This window comes from Ursus arctos, unplaced genomic scaffold (assembly GCF_023065955.2).
Source record: "Ursus arctos isolate Adak ecotype North America unplaced genomic scaffold, UrsArc2.0 scaffold_22, whole genome shotgun sequence".
In the NCBI taxonomy this organism is placed as follows: domain Eukaryota; kingdom Metazoa; phylum Chordata; class Mammalia; order Carnivora; family Ursidae; genus Ursus; species Ursus arctos.
In genome coordinates, this window is record NW_026622897.1 from 24926668 (window position 1) to 24945368 (window position 18701).

Genomic DNA, 18701 nt, shown 5'->3' on the forward strand with positions numbered 1-18701 from the left:
ACTCATATAGCCATATACATATATTTTTACTCCACCCAGGACCTAACAACTGTTGTTGGGTGCTACGAGCAAAGAAAAGAGTAGCATCTGGAAATGAATGTGCTGGGTAAAGGGCCAAAGAAAAATCACGAACGTCTGGGTTAGTGCAGGCCCAATTCTTCATTGCCTTTTATCACTCTCTCAGCTGGGAGCATCTTTTCTGGTTACCTGTGGCTCTCTCCCCAGTGCTGATCTCCCTTGTTGTCTGTGCCTGCTTCCCAAACTTGACAGGTGGGTTTTGATTATTTCCTCGGCAATATGCATGGTTTCCCTTCTAGGCAGGAGGGCCTGAGGACAGCTTATGTTCTGGGGCACAGACAAGACAGGTGGCATCTCTTACGTAACACGAAATATAAGGAAGTTTTCTTTGGGTTGCAAGTGTCAAAAAATTGCTTCGAGTTTACAGCCACAGGGATTTTATGGTGCCGTCAGCTTACACACTGGCTCTGTGTGACATCTGAGACAGAGCTAATAGCAGAGATTCAAAGCAAGGTGGGTGGTTAAGTACATCTGAGGGTAAAGTATGAAGAGCGAAGGGTAGTGGGAATGAGCTGGCTACTGCATCTACCCCAAAGAGCATCCTGGCCCGAGCGGCAAAGGGTGAAGGATCGGCTTCAGCAAGTAAGGCTGGACTCCCCGCAGACCCACACTCCTGCAAATCCTCACTAAGGCTAGAAATGCTCAGCTCCTTCTGCCTGTGAATGTCGGGGTGGGAGCAGCTCCGGAGCCATAAAGTCACTGTAACAATCATATTTTAAGGCTAGAAGGTGCCATGAGACATGATCTCATTCATCTTCTTGTCCTTAGGCAATAATAGCCTACCTAAAGCCTTCCAATCATAGCAGAACACATTTTATGGGTAAAAGTCTCCAGAGGGGTAAAACAAAGTGTAAGACTGCACAACTTTCTCCCATAAACCACTTTAATTGTGTGCACATCATCTGCTTCAGAGTCTGGGAGAACCTGGTGCCCGCTCTAGACCCATCCCATTCTCATCAGTCTAACCCCAAGATCCCCCTCCAAATGGGAGGATCCATAATTCAGTGACAGCAGGGTACTAACAGGCAGGTGCAAAGCTAATGGGATGAGGGGGGCAAAGGTCTCCCGTGACCTCCGTAAGCCTTTTCTGTCAGCTACTCACATGCATTTAATGTCACATTGTCTGCCTCCCTTCCTACCAACAATTTCTCCCAATGGCTCTATCCTTCTAAGACACTACAACCTGATACAGCACCTTTGCCTTCATCTTCAAGTGTTCTCAAAGACTAATTAGATCCTTAAAAAGAACAGGAAGTAAAAAGCTTTTTGTGGGTAAATCAATTCCCTGCAGGTTTGCTAATATTATCGGTTCAGTTTAAAAGTCCCCTGTCAGAGACCTGGGAAGAGAGAAGCCCCACAGCCCCCTGGGTTTCCTACTCTTTGGGCATTCCCAGCCACGGAGCAAGCGTCTCCCTTCTCGCTGGGAGCAGTGGGCTGAATAAGCCATCTGCCATGCGATTCTGCTAAAGGCAGACAGACAGAAGGTCACAAAGACCAAAACTCAACTGCTCTTGGAGCGGGGTTAGGAGGAAAGCTACTAAATAAAATCTGTGCTGCAACTCTCTTTCAGGAAAGGGTGTGGAGAGTGGGGTGCATCTACCAAGAAGCTTTGGCAGCCTGCTCTGAAGTCTTCTGAACAGAAAAAGTGTAGCCGCCCAGGAAAGCAGCCTTCAGGGACATCGTCCATAGATGTTGCTGAGATGTTGGAAAACAGTCAATCAGCGAAAAGTCCCTTGAGAAATGTTTTCCCTCCCTCTTCCGGAATTGTTGGGAAACTAGATAGAACTTGGGGGGGTCTGGCTTTCAAGAGTGGTCCTGAATGAATCTGCAGTTTCCTCGTGGGAACAGAGAGCTCTAGAAAATTGTCTGCTCCGCCAAGAACTCCGGCTGTCGGTTTTCTCTTGGTCTAGCTGCAGCTTGCGTGTTGGTGGATCAGGAACGTGTATGCACAGCGCCAGGCTCCTGGCGAACAATCTTAGGGAGGACGGCGAAGGAGAGGCAAAAGGGGCTCATTCTTCTACCTCACAGATTCCCTTTCCAGGATCTACCCACCAGCAACAATCCAAACACCACAAAAAATGTATGGAAATGGATACGCACACGATTGGTCCCTATCTCCCCCATCATCTGCAACGTCACCTGCTCTGTGGCGTAGAGCTGGGGGACAACTGTGCCCCTGGGACCCCAGGCCTTCGAAGCTACAGTCCAGTTGCAGAGGGCACAGGTTCCTGACTGGTCGCGGGGTGGCAGAGCAATTCTCCTTTCCCAGCCTTCAAAGAATGGCTGAATAACCTATGGCTGAGGGGAGACACCCATCCTCTTGAGGTTGCCTGGGGTATCTGAGGCAGAGGTGGTTACGGTCGACTCCTCAACAGAGGCACTGAGATCCAAGAATTCCAGGATGATGTCCCAAAGGCAGTAAATCAAGTGCCTGAAACAAACGGACAAAACAACTTAGAGGAGGGTCTGGCTCAGTCCACAGACACCAGATCCTGTTTATGACGTTTATTTTCCCTTCCCGCCTTGCCCATTACTGATATCCTTGGTGAACTCTAAATTTCAATAGCCTGATGAAACCTGTGCCATGAAATCAAAGTTTGATGTATTAATAAAGGTTATGACCCCAATAAAGGTGGAAACAGAACTCGAGATTAGATTTTAGAAAATTCCACATTTATTTATATAGCTACCTTAGCACGTCAGCACTGCCCCGAAGAACTGGGAGGAGGGAAAAAGCCCTGCGGTATCGACTTACTAAGAATTTTCAGAGCTTCTGACTAGGGCTGTTTCTAGTAATTAATCATTACAGATCTACAGGTGACCTTACAGGCAATGAAGCAAAAGCCAGCACCCTGGGGCAGTGACAGTTAATAGACACAGTCTGCTTTGGCACAGGGTTTGAGAAAGGACTGAATACTTTTCAGAAGCCAGGTACCAGCCAGGGAAATACCTGTCTCTTCTAGATTATTCTAGCAGTGTTCACTCGGTATTTTTGATCCTTTTATCAGAGCCCAACCTCATCATCTTGTCTCCTTCCTATTAAGCAAAGACAATTCCTGATTCTGACACTAAATCAGGTTTGCTGTGAGGCCTTGGACATGGAGCTGAAAATCATTATCCAGCCTGGGGTATACAGGCTAGGGGGTGTTCTTACAGTGTTCACAGGGGCTGACAGATGTTGAAGGAACTGTTAAGCACACCGAATAAGCCTGGGTGACAGGGCATTTTCAGCAGTTCACTTGGGGGCCAGCATCGAGTTCTTCCAAATGCAAACAGTGGCGGGCCCGACACTGGCTCACTGTCGCATGACAACCTGCTCCCAGGCTGGCAGTGGGGGTTTTCCTTAGTGTGTGTGGACCTGGATATCGCATTCTGCTGTCAGGGCCCAGGGCAGAGAAAGACTGCAGTTCCATTCGTCAATGCGGGCTGCTTCCTTGGAAAGCGTGGGTACCTCCAAGCGCAGAGATGGCCTCAGCTGTGGAGACGCCGCGTACACGCCTCCCAGCTTACCTGTTGATGAGCGGTTGCTGCAGTGACTCCAAGACGAGACTCCAGCTCAGCCGGCATCTGTTCACCCCAAGGATTTCCACCACAATATCTGAGGAAGAAAAAACAGATGTGGTTTCAGTGTTACCGCTGAAGCCTTAGAGTCTAAGATTATCTCATATCTGCTATTTTTATCCAAATTGGGTATTTCTGGCAAACTTCTGAACCACGTACCCAAACTGAAACAGGGAAAAGCTAAGAAAAGTGTTTCTTAAATGTTTAAATAAGAAGAGACCTGAAGAAATACTTCCGTAACCGGCCACTGAAGTGCAGGTACTTCTGATGTAACAGTTTAGGGGAGAGAACAGAGGTTGATAAGAGTATATAATGACATGGATGGAACTAGAGGGTATTATGCTGAGTGAAATAAGTCAATCAGAAAAAATACAATTATCATACGATCTCACTCATAGGTGGAATTTAAGAAACAAAACAGAGGAGCATGGGGGAAGGGACGGAAAAGCAAAACAAGACAAAATTAGAGAGGGAGACAAACCATAAGAGACACTTAATCACAGGAAATAAACTGAGGGTTGCTGGAGGGGAGGGGGGTGAGGGGTGGGGTAACTGGCTGATGGGCATTAAGTAGGGCATGGAATGTAATGAGCACTGGGTGTTATTTGCAACTGATGAATCACTGAACTCTACCTCTGAAACTAACAATACCCTCTATGTTAATTAGTTGAATTTAAATAAAAAATAAATATAACAGAAAAAATGAAGAGTATATAACATTGTCCTAAGAACTAACAGTTCACTACTCTACCCTCATTACCACAGCAGAGCTATAGGTAACAAACCGCCTTCCCCACCTTCTAAAAACCTATAGAAAGTAAAGAAAAAAAAATCCTCTTCAGAGTTTGTTTTTATCTACTACTAAGGACCATACCCCTTATTCAATGACCCCAATTTATCTAGGCCGAGCTTCTGTGGGACATAATCATTTTCTTCCCTGGTCCAAATACCATGAGTTGGCAGAGAACCTGAAGTCTTCATCTGGTGGGAACAGTTCTGAGACCTGCCTCTGTGGTGTAGGCAGAGCTGTTATTACCCCCAGTGTCTACAGGATTCTCGCCTACTATTTGTGGTGTGGTCATAGGGATCCTTTCCATTCCCTCAGCATCACTTGAATGAGGGGTGAAAGAATCACAGCTCTGATCACTTACCCATTAGCCTGAGAAATGGTGGGCTGACGGATTTTTGAGGGGTGTGGGGTAATGGTGGCAAAGCAGGATGGGAAAGGAATAATTATCAGTATAACCAATCTCATCGTCCAGTTACCTGGCAGGATTCCCATCAGGCTCTGCAAGGCCTGTCTTTCAGCAGCCACTTTCTGCTCCTGGGTCCTCACAGGTCGTGGACACTTTGGTAAAACCCCACCAGGCCAGATGGATTCCTGAAGGAGTCGGAGGTACTGCAGCCAGCGCTGTGGACATGTTAGGTTAGCCACCTGCACCTCTAGCCACCTGTGGTGGAAGACAGGAGAAAGGTCAGATGAATCTGAAGGAAAGACTGTGGCAAGGCAGGAGAGCCACCAGAACAGGGCAAGGCGAAGGAGGTGCCAACTCTCACAAGTGACATCAAGCCAATTCCACAACCTGGGACCACAGAGTTTAAAGATAGGTAATAATAATACTATTGTTATTTACTGAGTGTCTGATAGGAGCTCCATGTTGTATTAGGGGTTTCACAGAATGGAGCCTGTCTCTGGGCGGGCCTGGAGCTTGCCAACTCTCCTCTGGTGGGAAGCACTGGCCTCTCAGCAATGTGTATACACAGCCTTCACAGTTGAGGGTTTGGTGATTTCACACAAATCCCTCTGCTTTGCCACCCTGTCTATACCCAGCTGCTCTTCACGTCCCCATGAGCTGTTCGGAGAGTGCCCTTCATCTGTCCTTTGTTCATGAAAGTCCTCTCACTGACAAGGCCCTCTTCTTTCCAGTAGAAGTCTGCCATTCTCGCAAGACCTATTGAACCCCACCTCCTCCACAAGATTCTTCTTGATCATTCCAGCCAGAAGTGTTCCTCTTTCTCCCCTCAGACCTCCTCTGGCACTTAGTTCTACAGCCCAAGTTTGGAACTCATATTTTACCTTGGAATATAAATTATTTCCTCATGTGTCTACAGCTCTACTTTTCCAACTACATTATAAGCATCACAAGAATTCTAGGTCTTGTATTTTAAAAAGTTTCCCACAGTGCCTTGGTGCTCAAGAAATGTTTGTTGACTGACTAGCAATTGTTCTTATTACAATGAAAACTTCCTCCTTTATCTCACATTCAAAAAATGAGGCAAGAACTCTGAGGGGGCAATCGTACCAAATCCCCAGTTCCTGCAAGGCAGTTCACTCTCATTCTTCATTTGTTCCTGCACGTTTTCAGAGCGATATGATTATTAGCTGAGGTTCAAGGCTGCCAAGGCCTCCTTAGTACGTAGCAGGGCTGAGACGGGGCAGGGCTCTGACCGTAACGTACGGACCATCAACCACTCCTACTCTGGTAATGCACCACATGGCAGCTCATGCCATTGCTCCTATACCCGAGTAACTTGTCGCCCATCCAAGAGCAGAAGGGGCTGCCAAGGCAAACTTTATTTAACCTCCACTCTGCCAGACAGTCTGCATTCCACTCAAGCTAGGCATTCCAGCCTCGGGGGCTGCACTCCCCCAAGCTGAGGGCTCACAAAGGATTCTAAGAATAGGAAGTCTGAAAGGTAATGGCAGGGCAGGAATGGCAGACACCGGTGGAGATCAAGAGCGGCACAAAGCTGCTCTTGCCTGAAATAGCCATCGCGATCGTATTTTTTATTATTAGGGCTGCATCTCCTTTTTATAGGGCTTTTCATTCAGCGAGCCTAAGACGCCTGATGAAAGGGATCCAGTAGCAAGAATTTCTGTTCCTGTTTATAGAAGACGGGCCGCAAAGGGAGGTGGATACGATGCCCCGATCAGATTCTCTGCAGGGGATCAAGTGACTCAACTCTCGTTCTTCACCTCGAGCCACAAATGCTTGTGTGACTTCTGCTGAGGTGAATGATGTGTACTAGGGTCTCATCTGAGTGACTGGAGGGAGGGGGTGGACACCTGAAAACCAAATCTTGAAGTCCTCCAAAAAGCCAGGAGAATATTACACCAGAGGGCTTCAGCTGGAATTAGTTTGAGCTCAGTTTCTCATTCACATTTGCACATAAGCCCGTGTGCCCTGACTCTTGTCCTCTGGGGTCACTGATGCCTGTGACCCTACTCCTCAGAGGCACCTCGGCGTCCACTCAACCCTTCTCAGAGCAGAATATTCACCAGTAAATCTGGGTACCTCGGTCACCTTCTGGGCATGTCTTACAATAGAGGAGACTGACTGTTTCGAACTACTGTTAATTCACCCCGTAGGAACAGGCCCCTGTGCTGCATCAGGGCAAGGATGTCCTCTTCTCTTCCATCGTGACTCGGTGACTCAAGCACAGCAGCTGGGTGCAAAACAAATTTGAGCATGTGGCAAAATATGCATGTATGAACGTATACAAATCTACAGGACGGCAGCCTACTGAACTCTGTGTGGGAATGCTGGGAAGAAGAACCGAAGTAGGGAAAAGTAAAAATAAGCCTTTTGATGATGAGGATGAGTTACTGAGTCAAGTCAAGTTGTGGGCCTTAAGCAGAACTGACAGAGAGGACTTCCAAGTAGATGTCAGCTGCTGATAAAGAAACTGTCAAGCACTATAAACCCTGAGGCACAGAACTGATCAGGATAGAAGGTCCTAGAAGAGGCAGCCCCAGGAATATGAGCAACAGAAGAAAATAAAAGACTTGTGTGAACTGGCGGAAAAGAAATCAACTGCACATCTAAAAAGAGGCACATCATGTGGAAAGTGGCTTCTACCCACGAGGTGCTGGTGGTTTGTTACCCTTACTCTTCTCCATACCCCGAAGGTGAAAGACGCCAAGCACACATGCTGGTACCACACAGATTCAAACATTCACCCTTTTCAGGATTCTCCTCTTGCCCAGGTTCCTCCCGCCCCTCCTCCTCCAAGAACACAGAGGCTCTCTCCTGGACACCGGGGGTTAGCCAGGCTTCATTTCCTAGCCCCAGGCGGCCTGTAGAAAAGAGGCAGGGATGCAAACCTTTCTCGCTCACAGAACTTCTGAGGTTTGCAATCTCATCACGAAGGATAAGCATCCCAAAGTGGAAGGGAAAGATGATCCAGCCCACACCAAGAAAATGACCAGTGCTAACTACTTCCAACCGCCAAATGGCCCTGCCCCTCAGACAAAACAGAAAAAAATCTGTGAGCTTTGGCACGATTTCCAAGGCATGTTTTGTTATTCCACAAAATGCCTTTCTTACGTTGTAAATGGCCAGATTCGGGGATCCCGTATTATTCGCCTTGCCTAACACCTAGCATAGAGCCAACAACTATGACAATGAAGAGCGCAGGAATTTCTTCACCCAATGTGCTCTTCTCCCCCTTCCATCCCCATTTTCCTTTCCTCTTATTCTATCATCCTTCTCCAGAGTGGAGCTCCACATATCCCGCCGCAGTGCTTTATCTAGTCTTACTAATTCCCTTCATCCTGCTCAGTTCACTCTGAAACTGGGTTAGAGTAGAGAAGGCGACGAGATTAACACTGGAACACTAAAAAAGAGACTGACGCCTTAGCTTCTGATTAGTTCCCTTCATCTCTCTACTCCACATGTTGTCTTTCTATTCTTAACCTACAAGTGGGAAAGTTAAAAAGAAATCTGTATCCCTATAGCTCTCTTGAAGCAGAAGGAATGGAATGCATGTGTCTGAAGTCCGACGTACCACAAGAGCTTTTCCAGTATCAGTTTCTGGAATCTGCTGGTACTGCTTACTATTATATGCTCACAGAAATCTAAAGTTTCAAGGTGGATACACACATGTATCCCTTGGTTTATTTATTGTAAATTATTTATAAGAATGCATTTACTAAATACAAATGTTATTGTTTATGTAATTCAAGACTCATGAGGCAAATACGCTAAAATAAATATGGTAGAGAATAGCCACAAATAGCACTGGTTTTATTTTCTACTACTATTCCAGTTCTGATATTTGATTTAGAGCTATCTCCTTCTGCCATCCTACCCTTTTTCCCCATTAAAAGAGGAAAAAAAAAAAAAAAAAAAGCCAAACCAGGTCTGTTCTGTCAGGCCATCTCTGAATGATTCAGAGCACATGGCAGCCTTACTAGTGGGCCCAGAAATAGCCAATAAATTGAGAAAAAAGCAACAACAGATTGACACTGAGATATTCAAAAGCTTCTCTGATGCCAGACACGGAAGGAGGGAGGATGTGCAGATTAGGGCTTTCCATTACACTGGGAGTGCATGTCTAGTCTGTGTTCACAAGAACCTGGTCTGAAATAGCTACAGATAGAGGAATGAAGCAGTGGCTAAAAAGGAGACAGTTTAATACTAGGGCTTAAGATGGTACCTCAAGGTTAGCAGAAGGTCATTTCCCATCAAAACAACAGAATCAGATCTCACAAGTAAGGGGAGAAAGGTTTATAGAGACCATGTCTAATCTAATTAGCCACTGTCCCTTCACTTCTTTGCTAAGAGCTGCTGCAGCTGAGTGAGGAGGGGCCCGGAATAAGTTGGTCTCAAGGGAAGGATAGTGAAGTCATAACACAGAAAATATTCCTAACAGCAGTAACAATCTTCTAACAAAAATGCCTGGTGCGGTCCAAATGAAAGAAAACAACAGACTTATTCCTTGTACCCTTTTTATCCACCCAGCTACCTCTGTACCTCTGTAGGCGACCCAAGGGCAATTACCCTTCCACCTCACTTTAATGTCCCAAATACTGTTTAAAGAAAAAGAAAGAGTAAAAGAAGATCAGCTTAAAGCTTCTATCATTCTAAACAGACTGACAGTAGATTAAAAGTGCCAACTCATTTTATTACCTTCAGAGTAGGGCTTTCCAACCCTGGCACTACTGACGTTTTGGACTGCTGATTCCTTGTTGTGGGGGGCTGTCCTGCCCACTGTAAAATGTTTAGCAGCATTCCTGCCCTCCCAGGTACCTCTTGTGTGACAATCAAAAACGCTTCCAGACATTGCTGTGTGTCCCCCGAGAGACAAAATCATCCCCAGTTGGGAATCACTGCCTTACACTTCGGGTCTTGGATGCCATGGGTGGGGCCATTTCCAGTCATTTCAATGCTGGTGGTTGTAGCACACTATTTCTCAAACTGTGGGCTGACTAGCATTAGAGGTGGCCATGCGCTTGACTTTGTGGTTTGTGACATTTAAAAACATCTAAGTAGAAGGAGATTAGAAAACGTGAACGTGTATCTCATGTGTTGGGACCCTTCTGTCTCACATACGGATGTCTATACGGATCTATCAGACGTGTATCTGTGTGTGCGTGTACTGTGTGGTCACAGTGGGTCATGATGTGAATGTGTTTCTTACTGTTCAAAAATAGTTAGACAAACACTGATATAGTATAAGGAATTAGGAGTTCCAAGAAAAGGGGGAAAAAGCCCAAGCTACATTTTTAGCCTCCTGGAAACACTCCCCACCTCCACCCACCCCCAAGTACCCTGTAAAATGTTTACAATGGCATAAACCATGAACACTGTGTTCTGTACCCATAGTCCTAGCACAGTACTATGAGTATTTGCTCATTAAATCGGAAGCCCCAATGCAAAGGGTGGAGAGAAAGGAGATCTTGAGGGCGATGGTGTGGATCCAGGGCATTTCCCATTAAACAAGCTGTTTTTGCCAATTTCACACCTGATAAAAGTAACACTTTTCTTCCCTCTGATTCATTTCCCAGGCCTCTGCCTTCCTGCCATGGCCCCTTCTTGTGTTTACAGACAGTTCCTCCTTGTCAGCTCTCAGCTCTAGCCCTCTCGGGCCTAGAACTGGCCAGGCCCACGTTAGTCAGCTGTGTCTGAGAAAGTTCAGCACTGTTGCCCTCTGACTGTGTATCTAGGTCACCATCCTTTCCTGCCCTGTGTGGGGAGAAGAATGGGGAGGAAATGAACTTCAAGGGCAAGAAACCCCCGTTTCTTTTTCCCAATGACTATTGTGAAATCTGAAACGGCTCACAGAGTCTACACAATTTCTTCTTTGATTTTCCCTTTCATGTTTAAAATCATGGATCCACATCTTTAAAACACGTGCTTTAAGGGAAGACTACATACCGCCTAAACACCATGTTTTAAGAATCCGAGTCCACACTTCCAGATCTAGACACAGTTTTTGTTTTCGCTTAGTAATGTACAAGTCACAGCTACAACACTAATATGCATTAAGAACTGAAGCATTTTGAATCAAGGAAGGAAGTTAAAGGAATCATCTGTTCAACCTTAGAGGTCATCTATTCCAATAATCTCACCAACTGACACAGGAAAAAAGGAGCACTGCATAGCAAAAGGCTTATAGGAACATACAAGTTCATAACTGAAAGGAAAAGGGCGATCCCTCTCTCACCTCCCCCCGAAGTCGAAATCTCCTGAGTAACATCATGGAGAAGCCAAGGGTTCTGGTCCATGAATCCAGAAAGCTGGGCTTTTATCTTAGCTCTGCCACCAATTAGGAATGTGACTCTGGGGAAGTTGCTTAATTCCTGAAAAGGATAGCTGCAATTTATTAGAGATGCTCCTTAAATACTGGCAGCCGAAATCAGCCTCCTTCTAACTTCTGGTCATTGTTCCTACTTCTACCCTCTGGAGTTAATGGGAAGTACTAAAGTTACCAGGTAAAATCTCTTTCAAAATGGACCAAAGACCTAAATGCGAGAACTGAAACTATAAAACCCTTAGAGAAAACATAGGCAGTCATTTCTTTGGCATTGGCCATAGAAACATTTTTCTGTATATGCCTCCTCAGGCAAGGGAAATGAAAGCAAATTAAATTATTAGTAACACACCGAAATAAAAAGCTTTTGCACAGAGAAGGAAACCATCGATAAAATGACAAGGCAACCTACTGAATGAGAGAAGGTATCTGCAAATGATATAACCAATAAAAGGTTAATATCCAAAATATATAAAGAACTCACACAACTCAACACCAAAACCCCTAAATAATCCAATTAAAAATGGGCAGAGTTCCTGAATAAACATTTTGCATTTTTTAATTCAATGGTTATTTCTCCCCTAAGTCTCTTTCATAAGCTACACAGCCTCGATTCTGGCAACCTCAAAGTTGAGCACACAGAATACACTCAATAAAGTCCTGAAGAATGAAGGAGAGAAATGAACCATTCCTCATCCTGGTTCCATCCCCTGGGTGTGTGCTGCTTTTTATTCTCTCTTAAAATGGAGTACCCAGAACCAAACACAACCTCCAGATGTGCCCTGACCAGCAAAGAATGAAAGAATGCGGAGGATTAGTGCCTTCCTGGATCCATACACTATACTTCTATTAATATAGTCAAAGACTCTGTTGGCTTTTTGGGCACACACTTCAAAGCACTGACTCATACAAGTTTTGCAGTCAACTAGGACCCTAGCTCCACATATGCACTTTAACAAAAAATCACACGCTCCTCTGTCAAGCCTGGTCTTGCCCTTCTGTACTTGTGCAATTTTTAAAAAAAAAATCTAAATTCTGACTTACAATATTTCTTTCTATTAACTCCATCTTGTTGGTTTTGACCTATTATTCTAACTTTTTGAGTCTTGATTTTTGTCATCCAGAGTATTAATTATACCTCTAATGTTAGAGTTACTTGCTTTACTGATGAAAAAATCAACCAGGATAAGAACAGGAAAAATGCTCTATCACTAGAAATTTCCCTCCAGGATGACATACATTTGTTAGATACTCCTGGGCTAAAGAAACCCAACTAACCATGGATCACTTCAAAGTACTATACATAGTCCTTTGGGGAACTTGGGTGGCTCAGTCGGTTGTACGTTGGACTCTTGATTTCGGCGCAGGTTGTGAGAGCGAACCCTGTGAGCGCAGAGTCTACTTGGAATTCTCTATCTCCCTCTGCCCTCCTCCCACTCACACACGTGCTCTCTCTCTAAATAAATAAAATCTTTAAAAAAAAAAAAAAGTACTGTAGTCCAGGCCACGTATGTTCATTTTGTCCACATGGATATTATGAGAATATGGCAAAAGCTTGTTGAAATCCACCTACAATTTAATAACCAATCAATTCCTTTAGTTTAATGGTTTAATAATCCTGTTAAAGAAAGAAAGAAATTATGCTAAACAGGCAGGGCGCATTCCCACTGAATACATACTGATTTTAAGGGGCTAGGCATTTCCCTCTCTGAGCATGTTCACAAAGCATCTATTTAATAATCTGCTTCAGAAATTTCTAGAGATAAATGTCAGGGTCAAAGACCTGTATCCATTTTTTTTAAAAGGCAAGATATTTGCCCATCTCCAACTCAACACATCCTATATGCCAATTTTTTTTTTTTTATGATTTTAGGTCTTCAATGATAAATACAAATTTTTAGTTCCATAGAATATAATTCATCTGGGTCAAGTACAGGAGCTTTAAAAGAGGTCAAGTGCTCTCTTATTTGCATTCCTATTTTAGTCTTCTAGTTTAATCGCGTCTGTCCAATTCTTGTCAAACCATTTTCCTTGACAGAAGAAAACCAGAAATTAAAGAGCTTAACAAACAGGCCAAGTCTCTGTTGAATAAATGAATAAATGCTTTCCCAATGTGGTCAGTGAATACTACAACATCTGTTTCAAAAGATTTACCTGTATTTTCTTTTCTTTTTTTTTTTTTTTTAGTCTTTTCAACTCAGAGTTGAAGCTTACTGGACATCTTTCTTATTAGTTCCATAGCTACTATTTTGCATTACTCGGTTATGTGTCCTCCCCTCTGCCCCTTTTTAAAATATATGTGTACTTCTAGACTCTGATCTCAGTTAACTACCCTTGATTCTTTCCCCTTCTCAGAAACTGGAATTCTGTGTTTAATTTGTTTATTCCATTTATTCCATTTACTCCACACGTATCGGCGGAGCTCCGTGTAAGAGCCAAAAGAATAAGATTGTAAGGTCTTGCCGGAGGGGGTCTTACTCAATCCATTCTGATTATCCTCCTCAGCATTTACCATAATAGTGCCAGTCATACAATAAGCCATCAAGTACTGAATGAATCGATCTGACTCCACAATTCTCAGTGATAACTGTTAGAATGTTAACTCATTATTACGGACTATAAAATGGTATTACTTGTTATCTCATTCTCTGTTCTGTTCTTCTGTGAATTCTATTAACCTTTCATCCACGTCCACTTTCCTGTCAGCTGTTTTCCATAATACCCAGCGCTAGCTTTATCTCAAAAAAAAAAAAAAAAAAAAATTTTTTTTTTCTTCTAAGCTTCTTGCTCTTCACTGAACTGACAGGTCTCCTGCCATGTATATTCTCTCTACTATCCTCGAGTGATCTCTATTTGAGTCGGGAGTCTGCCTTGTGAGTATCGTGTGCCGAAGAACAGAAACTGTGAAAACCTTCCCTTTGTACCAGCTACACATTCTACATTTTCTTTTTTCTTCCAAAGACAAAAGAACTTGCAGACAGAAGAAAAGATGAAAAATCCAATCTGGGCTCCTGAGTCCTTAAGTCTTCTATCAAAAATCTCAAAATTACTAGGAATACAGTCCCTGCTTCCTCATGTGTCATTTATTTTTACACAAAAGGGAGATAATAAGGTACTGGTTTGATGAGCAGCCGCGGACTTTTAATCACACGTCAGATACGCTGGGCAGAAAGATGCTATGTTGTCTTCTTATGCATCTCAATCCACACGGTAGAAAACAGAGTCATTCTTGGTTCCTCCTTTTCCCTGTTCCTGAATCCACAACCCCCTGCAACACCACGGAATCACTGAAACAATCGCTAAATTTAGGTAATGCTACCTCCTCCCTCTCAGGCACTCCTCACCCCTTCCCATTCTTACAGCAATTCCTCATCACCTTTCATTTCTGCCGGTGCAACCCTTTCCTAATTTGTCTCCCAGGTTCTAACTCCGCCTCCTTCTGTTAATCCTCCAGGGCACTATTTAAGTGATTTTCTAAGTTATGAAGTTGGTCACATCATCACCTGTTTGCATTTTGTAAAAGGCTTCCCCTGCAAATGGGGGCAAACTCGATCTCTGAGAGGCTCACAGGCTCTCTATGAGTCGGCACCCTGTTCAGGGTAATCTGGCCCCTCCTGTTGCACAGCTTCGATTCCTCATCATACCTGACTTCTTTGAGTATCACAAATCTGCCAGGCTGTTTACTGCTCTGCCACCAATACTCCGTTCTCGAATGCCTGCTCTCAACTTCCCTTCATCCTTTCAATTGTGTCTCAGAAGTCATCTCTCCTGTGCGCCTTCTCTGGGCCTCTCATCGTCCATTACTTCATCCCTTCTATTCGTCACCTACAGAGTCGTTTTTAAAATCCTAACTTTATATTCTAACTCCTTATGTATAAGATTGCACCTCCAACTGTATATTATACTTCCTAGTGTAGGAATTTGGGGTCTTGTTCTGTATTTTGATCACTTAACATACTGTCTGGCACAGAATGGGTGATCAACAAATATTAGCTACTTGGGGAATTAATGCTCTCTGTGGGACGAACAACAGTCTTAAAGGACGGCGTGCAGCTCAAAATAAGCTTTTGCAAAAGGCAAACATCCCAATACTTGAAACAGCAAAATAGTAAGCTCTTCATTATTCACGCTCATGGAGGAAGGCAGTAAGAGATTTTAAAAATAGTGGACAATCTAGAAATCCTTGTTTTTGGCATTTTGTGTGTATTTATAGAAACATCTGGCAGATTTATTTTCCTAATTTTTGTTTTGGATAACATTAAAATTAAACTGTGTGCCAACATGCCAGCTGTAGGGTAAATGTTTTAAGGATCCTGGGCAGTAAGTCAGCTGAGCTAGAATTAAGAATTCATCAGGAATAATCCATGCAATTCATACCAGGTTATGGAAGGCAAGAGAGGTAGAAGGAAGCGAGTGGGTCAGCCATGCTTCGTATCTGGCACATTCTGTAAATCCTAGAGAAGACAGACACCTGTCAGCAGTCTATGTTTTTGTCACTTTTCCTGGCAGATAGGCCCAGAGGATAGAAGAAACTGAAAGTCAAGCAAAAGCAAAGGGGTTATGAGGATGGTGCGTCACGCCTGTATGTTGGGAAGTGCCCGTGATGGATGGGGCAGCATCGAACTGATGCCAGCCCATTACCTGAAACTAGTAAGAAGAAAAGAAGGTAGCAGAATGTTTGGGTAAAAAGAGACCAAAAGCAAGGGTCAGGTTACCTTTCTAACAAATACAGGAGAGGAATACATTTGAGAAGTTCTGTGTCCATGGGATAAATGAGACTAATTGCAAAGGGAGAGCTCTAGAAATTTGTTCTAGATTTGAGTATTGTGATACCCTTAGGATTCCAATTTGAAAGCTTCTTACACAAATCTAGTGTACCTCTGAAGACCTTCAGACCAACTCTTCTCGGCCCCCGTGTTGCTAATGCACCATAATCCAGCTCTGAAACATCACAGCTGATGGACTTTAAAGCTAGGCAAAATCAAAGCCATGCTTCTTGGATGACTGCCTGTGCTCTTCGTTTGATCCATGTAAAAGAAGCAGCAGGACATCTGTCTCACAACCAGAAACCCTCTTAGAGTCTCTGGAACAGTCCACGTTTCTGCTCCAAGCCCAAGAGATTTCTCTGTCACCACACTTTTCAAGGTAATACTGAGTATAAAACTAGTTCATACTCTTCTATGGAAAAGATACACTCAGTGGTCAGAAGAGCCACAAAGGCTTCACACAGGCAGTGTGCGGTAATGAGCAGAAATAACACTGTAAAGCCGCAGTTTGGAGCCTGGCTTGACCACTTGAATGAACTGAGGTCTGGCTTCCTTCTTAATAAAATGGGCTAATTCTTGCCTTGCCTTGTTCACAAAGTTATATCAAGATCAAATGAAAATAACGAAAGCATTTTTGAAAGTGCTTGTGTGTTTGTGCATGAGTTGAAGAAAGACTCCTCTGGGTCCTCTTAAAAAACTCTACCAGGTCCTAGAAATGATGCCAAGATCCCAAGTGAGCTTTGCATTTCATGCCTCAATTGTTCCTTTTGCAAAACAGACTCCCCTCCTGGCAGGCTGAGGGGTATAAATATTAGACCAGTGAACCATTTCTGTCCTGTATGTTTAAGAAGATTAGGGAAAGGAGGGAGTTAAGATGGCGGAGGAGTAGGAGACACCTTTTTTAGCCGGTCCCCTGAGTCGAGTTGGATAGGTACCAGACCAGCCTGAACTCCATGAAACCAGCCTGAGACACAGGAAGATACATCTGGATCTCTACAAATGAATATCTCCAGCGCTGAGTATTGAGGTACGAAGCGGGGAGCCGTGAAACCGCACACAGATATCGGAAGATAAACGGAAGGGGGAGGGAGCCGCCGTGTCCGGGCGCCGGGAAGCGGTAGCCACCTGCACGGGGGAGCGGGCAGGCTTGCGGACCGGCACCGGCACCCGTGAAACAGCAGACTGAGACGGTGAGCCGGGAGCGCGCGCCACCAGGCATCTCGCGGAACTCCGGAATCCCGGTGTGCTCACTAGATCCAGACTGAGACTGGGAGCTCCGGGAGTGCGCAGGGCGGCTGGTGGTGTTAGAAACATAAAGGACAGAGACACGCCTGGCCCTGGAAGTGAGGGCTGGGACGCCGGGTGTGGGGCGCACATCCCGGGACGCTGCAGGGCTGAGCAGCACCAACAGAAACAGAGTTAAAGTGGCCAGAACATTAGTGGAGAATGGTCTGCGATCCCTCTGTTCTGAGACAGAGGCTGAGATTCGGCCGCTGCTGCCCTGACTCTCAGAAGAGGCACAGCAAACCGCCAGGGAAAGCCTCCAGAGAACAATAGCCTGGAAACACTGGCTCACAGTGTGCCCATCCCCATCCCCCCTCGCAGGGGACACGGAGACTCTACCCAAACAGGGTTGCCTGAGTATCGGCGCAGCAGGCCCCTCCCCCAGAAGGCAGGCTGAAAAATCAAGAAGCCCACAACCCTAAGATCCCTATAAAACAAGGGCGCACGGCCTGGGTCCCAGCCAATAATTTGGGCTCTGGACAACCCCGCAACCTCCCCTCATCAGAATGATGAGAAGGAGAAGCCCCCCCCTAGCAAAGAAAAGACAGTGAGTCTGTGGCCTCTGCCACAGAACTAATGGATATGGATATAACCAAATCATCAGAAATGGAATTCAGAGTAACAATAGTCAAGATGATGTGTAGACTTGAAAAAAGTATTAACGAAAATGTTAATGAGAATATAGAATCTCTAAGGGCGGAAATGAGAGTGAATCTGGCAGAAATTACAAATTCTATGAGCCAAATGCAGTCAAAACTAGAGGCTCTGAAGGCCAGGGTGAATGAGGCAGAAGAACGTATCAGTGAATTGGAGGATGGGTTAGTAGAAGAGAAAGCTAAAATAGAATCTGGACTCAAAAAAATCCATGCTCAGGAATGTAGGTTATGGGACATTACTGACTCAATGAAACGTTCCAATGTCAGAATCATCGGCATCCCCGAGGGGGTGGAGAAAAACAGAGGTCTAGAAGAGATATTTGAACAAATTGTAGCTGAAAACTTCCCTAATCTAGCAAGGAAAACAAACATTCGTGTCCAAGAGGCAGAGAGGACCCCTCCCAAGCTCAACCACGACAAACCTACACCACGTTACGTCATAATGCAATTCGCAAATATTAGATCCAAGGATACAGTATTGAAAGCGGCCAGGGCAAAGAAATTTCTCACGTACCAAGGCAAAGGTATCAGAATTACGTCAGACCTCTCTACACAGACCTGGAATGAGAGAAAGGGTTGGGGGGGCATTTTTAAAGCTCTTTCAGAGAAAAACATGCAGCCAAGGATCCTTTATCCAGCAAGGCTGTCATTCAGAATTGATGGAGAAATAAAGACCTTCCAGAATCGCCAGTCATTGACCATTTTCGTAACCACAAAACCAGCCCTACAGGAGATATTAAGGGGGGTTCTATAAAAGTAAAAAGGCCCCAAGAGTGATACAGAACAGAAAGTCACAATCTATAGAAACAAAGACTTTACT

The 18701-nt window shown here is 44.6% G+C and overlaps 1 protein-coding gene across 3 annotated transcripts in view; it reads right to left on the reverse strand.

The window, feature by feature from the left end:
- Window positions 1–943: 943 nt before the first annotated feature.
- Window positions 944–18701, reverse strand: part of SNX19 (sorting nexin 19) — a 46883-nt gene continuing 29125 nt past the window's right edge. For 2 of the 3 annotated variants that reach the window (XM_026505383.4, XM_026505385.4), the window contains exons 9-11: window positions 4906–5090; window positions 3589–3676; window positions 944–2509 (exon numbers count right to left, since the gene is read on the reverse strand). In XM_026505383.4, coding sequence (XP_026361168.2) covers window positions 2371–2509; window positions 3589–3676; window positions 4906–5090 — 412 coding nt within the window. In that variant the 3' untranslated portion in view covers window positions 944–2370. The remainder of the gene's footprint in view (window positions 2510–3588; window positions 3677–4905; window positions 5091–18701) is intronic. The other variant, XM_026505386.4, reaches the window with a different exon arrangement.